The sequence below is a fragment of the Leopardus geoffroyi genome, chromosome A1 (assembly GCF_018350155.1).
Source record: "Leopardus geoffroyi isolate Oge1 chromosome A1, O.geoffroyi_Oge1_pat1.0, whole genome shotgun sequence".
In the NCBI taxonomy this organism is placed as follows: domain Eukaryota; kingdom Metazoa; phylum Chordata; class Mammalia; order Carnivora; family Felidae; genus Leopardus; species Leopardus geoffroyi.
This window is the reverse complement of record NC_059326.1, coordinates 89,077,104-89,084,884: the sequence shown is the minus strand read 5'-3', so window position 1 is coordinate 89,084,884 and position 7,781 is coordinate 89,077,104. Positions and strand designations below refer to the sequence as shown.

The window sequence follows — 7,781 nt, the reverse complement described above, 5'->3', positions numbered from 1 at the left end:
GCCAGGAGTGAATACATTTTTCAGGATAAGCCAGCAGAGTTTCCTGTGTTAGGATGCATATACAAAAAGAAGAATTAAGGACACAGCATATTGTGTCATGGACAATCGACAGACATGCAATTCATGAAGCTGGGAAGGGAGGAAAACAGATATTTCTGCCATGCAGATCATGGGTTCTGTCTGGTCAGTTTAGGTAGGAACAGCCCATTGGACATCGTAGTGGAGGTGTTGAGTGTAAGTAAATGTAAGAATCAGAGTTCATGGGAGCTGTCCAGAAAAGGAGAGAAATGTCATTAATCAGCTATGTAGTATTGTATTATAAGAGTTGGGAGGAAGGAAAGGTGTGAAATGTGTCTTTTTGAAAATGTGTGCGGCTGAGTGCCTCTGCACACAGTTGGTAAGGCTGGTTGTCCTCAGCACAGAAAGAACTACTGATGTGGCCTGGGGAACCTGGTTTGTTCAGTTGGGAGGTTCAGTCAGGGGGTGATTGTCTTAGATGGTATTTGAAGGCTAGAAGAACAGTGATTTGCCCCTGTAGAACACCCGTCCCCAAACATCACACCTGGGTGTTGGTGGAGGCAAGGATTCCTGGGTGCATCTTCGTGGGTATGAGTCAGGGCATAATCCCTTCTGTAGGTACACAGCTCACGCAGCCTACCTCCCTAATGGTGATTCTATGCAGGCACATTCTAGTTTAGAAAAATACCCTGAATCTTTACACACAGAGCATTCTGTGGGGTTGCCTCATTTCCTCTTTGTAGGGAGTTTAGGTCGACATGAATACACCCCACACAAACATCTGATAGATGATGCTATCATTTTGTAAAATTCTTATCTTTTAAAAATGCCCGGGATATTTCTTACTAAGTCACTCACTGTTCCTCAGAGGAAGGAATCTGGCAGTGAGGTAGCACACTCAGGTCAAGAACAAGGACTCCTGCAATTAAAGGAGGAGTCTTTCTGCTTTCATAAAATGAAGGTTGCAGTCCTATATCGCTTCATCGTATATTAATTTATTCAGTCAACACATATATATTGATGTTATACTATGACCTGGGAAGCCAATATGGGATCTATCAATGTCATGCTGAATAATAAGTGGTGCTTATCTTCCAGTGGGATGAGAAAGACCATAAAAGTAAACAAATGTAAGCAATGTGTGTTAAATGGTGTAAGTGCTGTGGGAAAAGAACAAGAGTGGGAAGGTCTTGAGAATGCAAGACGTTTTTGGTCTTTTCTTTTCATGTTTACTTTTTAGAGAATGAGAGAGCAAGGGAGGGGCAGAGAGAAAGAGGGAAATAGAGGATCTGTGCTGACAGCTGCAAGCCCAATGCAGGGCTCAAATTTACAAACCATGAGATCATGATATGATCCAAAATCAGGCACTCACCGACTGAGCCACCCAGGGGCCCCAAGATGTTTTTAGTCTTACTATGACTTTCACAGAAGACATCTCTGTAGAGGTAAGCATTTGAGTAAAGACCTGCAGTAGGTGAGAGATAGAAATTTGGGGAAAAACATTACAAAGAGAAGAAAATGCAAAATCCCAAAGTTGGGAGTGTGTCCAGTTTGAGGAAATTCAAGGAAAACAGTGAGCAAAGGGGGCGTGGTAGGAGATAAGGTCAGAAGTAGTGGTGTGTGTGTGTGTGTGTGTGTGTGTGTGTGTGTGAGATATACATAGGGCCTTACTACTACAAGGATTTTGATTTTATTTGGAGTAATTTGGGTAGTCATGACATACTATCAGCAAGAGATTTACAATGTGTGAAAATTTTCATTTATTTTTTATTTTTTTCAACATTTATTTATTTTTGAGAGATGGAGAGAGACAGAGTATGAGCAAGGAAGGGGCACAGGGACGGGGAGACACAGAGTCTGAATCAGGTTCCAGGCTTGACCTGTCAGCACAGATCCCAATGTGGGACTTGAACGCATGAACTGTGAGATTATGACCTGAGCCAAAGTCGGTCGCTTAATCGACTGAGCCACCCAGAAGCCTCTTGTGTGATATATTTTAACAAATTAGTGTAAAGTGTTAAGAGAATGGACTCAAAGGATTCAAGGGCAGAAGCCAGGAAACTGGGGAGGAGCCTATAATTATCCATCTGAGAGAGAATAGTGGCTTGGACCAGGGCACTTGCAATTGAGGTGATAGGAAATAACTGGATCTGAGTATTCTGAATGTAGAGCCAAGAGGCTTTTGTGATGATTTAGATCTAGGAACTAAAGAAATGGATTTCCAGCTAAATGAAAAATGATTCCAAGATATTACTCCTGAGCAAAACAAAGAACATCTCAAGTCTCCATTAACTGCTCTTATTGTTAACACATATAAATTATCTCTTGGACATGAAATGGTCCAAGTCTTGTTAGAGAGAGTTTACTGAGGCTGTGTAATCCCAGCTAAAAAGAATCCTGTCTTATGGAGGAAACCAATCTTTTCCTGAAAGAGAAGGATTGTCCAATAATCTTATGACACATAAAGTAATTTAACTTTCCTATTATTTTTGGTATGGATACATACAAATGTTGATATGTGATCCAATTCTATGAGCTGGCAAAGGTCATATAATCTGAGTTATGGGAATATGAAAGAGCACCCTCTTTTATGTCTCAAAGGACATGTTTTTGAGCTTTGATGAATTCAAAAAGATACAACTGACTGAAGAAGAAATCAGAGATACATAAAGACATGTCACTCAAACCCAGAATTTCTCTGTTCATGTTCTCAGGTGATTGTGAACAACTGAGCCATGGGGATATGGTTGAATCGATCATCTATAGATGGCTTCATCCTCTTGGGCATCTTTTCCCATAGCCAGACTGGTGTTGTCCTCTTCTCTGTGGTTATGGTAGTCTTCACTGTGGCCCTCTGGGGGAATGTCCTCCTCATCTTCCTCATCTACATAGATCCTCGGCTTCACACACCCATGTACTTCTTCCTCAGTCAGCTCTCCCTTATGGATCTTATTTTGATCTGTAATATCATGCCAAAGATGGCGGCCAACTTTTCTCTCTGGCAGGAAGTCCATCTCCTTTGTGGGTTGTGGCATACAAATTGGTTTTTTTGTCTCTCTTGTGGGATCTGAGGGAATTTTGCTGGGGCTCATGGCCTATGATTGTTATGTGGCAATCAGCCACTCACTTCACTATCCTGTCCTCATGAGTCAGAGAGTCTGTCTCCAGATTTCTGGGAGTTCCTGGGCCTTTGGGATACTAGATGGAATTATCCAGATGTGGCAGCCATGAGCTTACCTTACTGTGGTTCAAGGAATGTGGATTACTTCTTCTGTGAGGTACCAGCTTTATTAAAACTGGCCTGTATGGACACAACCCTTTTTGACACTCTGCTCTTTGCTTCTGTGTCTTCATGCTGCTCCTTCCCTTTTCCATCATAGTGGCCTCCTATGCTCACAGCCTGAGGGCTGTGCTCCGCATGCACTCTGCTCAGGCCCGTAAAAAGGCCCTGGCCACCTGTTCCTCCCACCTAGCAGCTGTCTCCCTCTTCTACAGGGCAGCCATGTTCATCTACCTGAGGCCTTGGTGCTACTGGGCCCCTAGTCATGACAAGGTTGTCTCTATCTTCTATACGGTCCTTACTCCTATGCTCAACCCCCTCATTTATAGCTTGAGGAATCGGGACGTGATGGAGGCCCTGAGGAAAGGTCTGAACCATTGCAGGATTGGCAGCCAGCACTGAATAGAGGGGATCTGGTGCCTGGTGTTGCCTCCTCTTGGTTGTATAACATTGGTAAGTCATTCACCCCTTGTGAGTGTCTGTTTCCTCATCAGTAGAAGAGAATCATGAGACCTGTGCTACCTCACAAGGATCAGTATCTGTAAATCTAAAGCCTCATGAAGAAGCAATGCATTGATATTATTGTCATTATTAATCATTTATAAAGTTTTGAATTAAATGTACCTATTTCTTCATTCTTCTTGTTTATAACTGTGTTTCATTGAGTGTTTTAATTGCTAGGCACTGTTCTCTTCCCTTTGCATACCTTCTATACTATTTAATTGATGATTCAACTTGACAAATATGGATATTTTAGGTGGAAACTTCCTAGATGGCAGAAATTGAGTCTCTATGATTCTTCATGTATGGTTCCTAGCCTTCTGCCATGCTGCACTAGAGGCCTTATGAAGCTTCCTTTAGGAAATGTAAATATATACCTACAGTTTTCCAGTATATGAATCTGTTTATTATAAATAGCAGTGGTTCAGGGGCGCCTGGGTGGCGCAGTCGGTTAAGAGTCCGACTTCAGCCAGGTCACGATCTCGCGGTCCGTGAGTTCGAGCCCCGCGTCGGGCTCTGGGCGGATGGCTCGGAGCCTGGAGCCTGTTTCCGATTCTGTGTCTCCCTCTCTCTCTGCCCCTCCCCCGTTCATGCTCTGTCTCTCTCTGTCCCAAAAATAAATAAACGTTGAAAAAAAAATTAAAAAAAAAATAAATAGCAGTGGTTCAATAAAATCTTATTGAATGAATGCAAGAAGAAGATATCAAATGAGATAATATGCATGAAAGCATTTTTAAAGCACTATTCTCATGTTAAGTGCGCTGTGGTAGCTGTGATTATTTCTATACTTCAAGTGCGGCAGCAGTAAAACTATATTTCTTTAAAAAGATGAACATCAGAACAGAAATAAATACAGAATTTAAGCCATTTTAAAATTTGTATATCAGTCAGTGTCTAGTCAGGAATAAAACCACATTGGTTATTTTACCAGAGAAAACATAATACAAAAAGTTGTTAACTAGATATTTGAGAACTGAAGTGGCAAAATGATAATGTTAAGGATTATAGAAGGAAATTTTTCCACAATACCTTGACCTGGGGATGTAAAGGGAAAGGTAAGGTAAGGATTTTAAAACTTGGCAAGTTGGAGCCCAAACCTCAGAGGAGTGGGCACTCATTAGCGGGTATTCACACCTCAGAAGGGACCCTATGCAGATGTCTCCTGTACCTCAGAGAAGGCTGCCCTGATCCAACTTATGGAGTTCCTCCAGAGTCCAAAGGAAGAAGAGGAGCTTGCAGAGCTGGGTCCCAGACTTCTGACAAGTAGGTGACATAAAGTTAGTTCTGGTATCCTAGTTCACAGGAGTCTCTGTCCCCAGATTACTAAGGCTTAGGTGCTGCTCAGCTAGATCAGGTTTCTCTAAGGGACACGGTGAGACTGGTTCTGTGATTGTGAAAATAAAATTTGCAAAGTGGAGCCAACACCAAGATGAAGAATGAATGATGAAGACACACTACTGGGAAAATCTTGAAAGGAAAACTGAAAATCATGAAGAAGTTTTTTCCCTCGTCCTGGCTTACAGACTTCTAGAATCCTTACTGCCATATCCAAATTCACACCTTGGTGACAAGGCAGCAGCAGCATCACAGTTTGGAATGTAGAGTGTGTGTTTGGAACGGAGGCAGTAGCTTAACAATTGGTACTGTCTACTCTTTTGTCTATTCAACTTCCAGACCATTTTACCAGTTTTTGAATTTCTGTTAATACGCAACATCAACATAACAATATGTAACTAGTTTCTCTTTTAATAGCTTTTAATATAAATTCCTTTTAGTTAACATGCTGTGTAATATTAGTTTCAGGTATACAATATAGTGATTCAACACCTACATACCACACAGTGCTGATCACAAGTGCATTCCTTAATCCTCATCACCTATTTAACCTATCCTCCTTGTTGTTGTTATAGCTCCTTGAAAAGCATTGTTAGTATTTTGATAGGGGATTGCATTAAATGTGTAGATTTCTTTGGGTAATATAGACATTTTAACAATATTTGTTCTCCCAATCTATGAGCATTGAAATATATTTAAATTTCTTTGTGTCATCTCCAGTTCCTTTCATCAGTGTTTTATGCTATTCAGAGTAAAGTTGTTTTACCCCTTTGGTTAGATTTATTCCTAGGTATCTATGTTTTTTTTTTGGTTCAATTATAAATCGGATTTATTCCTTAATTTCTCTTTCTCTTGCTTCATTATTGTTGTATAGAGATGCAAGAGATTTCTGTACATTGACTTTCTATCCTGCAAATTTACTGGATTTGTGTGTCGCTTTTAGCAGTTTTTTTTTGGAGGGGGGTGAGTCTTTTGAGTTTTCTATGTAGAGTATCACGTGATCTGCAAACAGTAAAAGTTTTATTAATTCTTTAATAGTTTGGATTCCTTATATTTCTTTTTGTTGTCTGATTGTTGTGGTTAGAACATCCAGGACTATGTTAAATAATACTGGTGAGAGTGGTCATCCCTGTCTTATTCTTGACCATACAGGAAAAGCCCTCAGTTTTTCTCCATTGAGGATGATATTAGTTGTGGGTTTTTCATAGATGGCCTTTATTAGTTTGAAGTACATATCCTCTAACTCTGCATTGTTGAGTGTTTTTATCATGAATGGATGTTGTGCTGTATCAAATGCTTGTTCTTAATCTATTGACAGGATCATGTGGTTCTTATATTTTCTCTTATTGATGTGATGTATCACATTGATTGGTTTGTGAATACTGAGCCACACTTGCAGCCCAGGAGCCAAAATCTACATTGTTTTAATGTACTGTTGGATTCAATTTGCTAATATTTTGTTCAGAATTTTTGCATCCATTTTCATTAGGGATATTCTCTTTTATAGTGGGGTCTTTGTCTGGTTTTGCAATCAAGGAAATACTGGGCTCATAGAATGAGTTGGAAGTTTCCCTTTCATTTATATTTTTGGGAATAATTTGAGAAGAATAGATATCAACTCTTCTTTAAATGTTTGGTAGAATTCACCCATGAAGCCATCTGGCCCTGGACTTTTTTTGTTGTGACAATTTTTTTATTACTAATTCAATTTGTTTGCTGGTTATCAGTCTGTACAAGTTTACTATTTCTTCCTGTTTCAGTTTGGGTAGTTGATATGTTTCTAGGAATTTATGCAGTTCTTCCAGATTGCCCAATTGTTGGCATATAATTTTTCATAATATTATCTTATAATTGTTTGTATTTCTGTAACGTTGGTTGTCATCTCTCCTCTCACAGTCATGATTGTATTTACTTGGATCCTTTCTCTTTCTTTTTTGGTAAGACTTGCTAGAGGTTTATTGATTTTATTAATTCTTTCAAAGAATCCACTCCTGGTTTCATTGATCTGTTCTATTATTTTTTAGTCATATATAACTTATATCAGCTCAGTCTTTATTATTTCCTTTTTTATATTGTCTTTAGGCTTTATTTGCCATCCCTTTTCTAGCTCCTGTAGGTATAAAGTTATGTTGTTTAAGTTTTTTCTTGCTTCTTGAGATAGGCCTGTATTTCTTTATACTCCCCTTTAAGGGCCACTTTTGCTGTAACCCAACGGTTGTGGACCATTGTGTTTTCACTTTCATTTGTTCCCACGCATTTTTAAAATTCTTCTTTGCTTTCCTGGTTGACCCATTCATTCTTTATTAGGATGTTCTTTAATCTCCATGTATTTGTGGTCTTTCCAAATTTTTTCTTGTGGTTGACTTCTAGTTTCATAGCATTGTGGTCAGAAAAGTTGCATCATATGACTCTAATCTTCTTGTATTTTTTAAGGTCTGTTCTGTGGCCTAACATGTGATCTATTCTGGAGAATGTTACATGTGCACTTGAAAATAATGTGTAGCCTGCCGTTTTAGGATGTAATGTTCGCAGTATCTGTTATGTCTATCTGGTCCAGAGTGTCATTCAAAGCCATTTTTCCTAATCAACAAAACTAAAAGGCAATCAACGGAATAGAAGATACTTGCAAATGACGTAACGGGTAAAC

The 7,781-nt window shown here is 39.5% G+C and overlaps 1 protein-coding gene across 1 annotated transcript; it reads left to right on the top strand.

The window, feature by feature from the left end:
- Positions 1-2,753: 2,753 nt before the first annotated feature.
- On the top strand, positions 2,754-3,700 carry LOC123599331 (olfactory receptor 56-like). The gene is given in 4 exon segments (XM_045480855.1): positions 2,754-3,008; positions 3,010-3,235; positions 3,238-3,357; positions 3,360-3,700. Coding segments are annotated over 4 exon segments (942 nt in total).
- Positions 3,701-7,781: the final 4,081 nt, after the last annotated feature.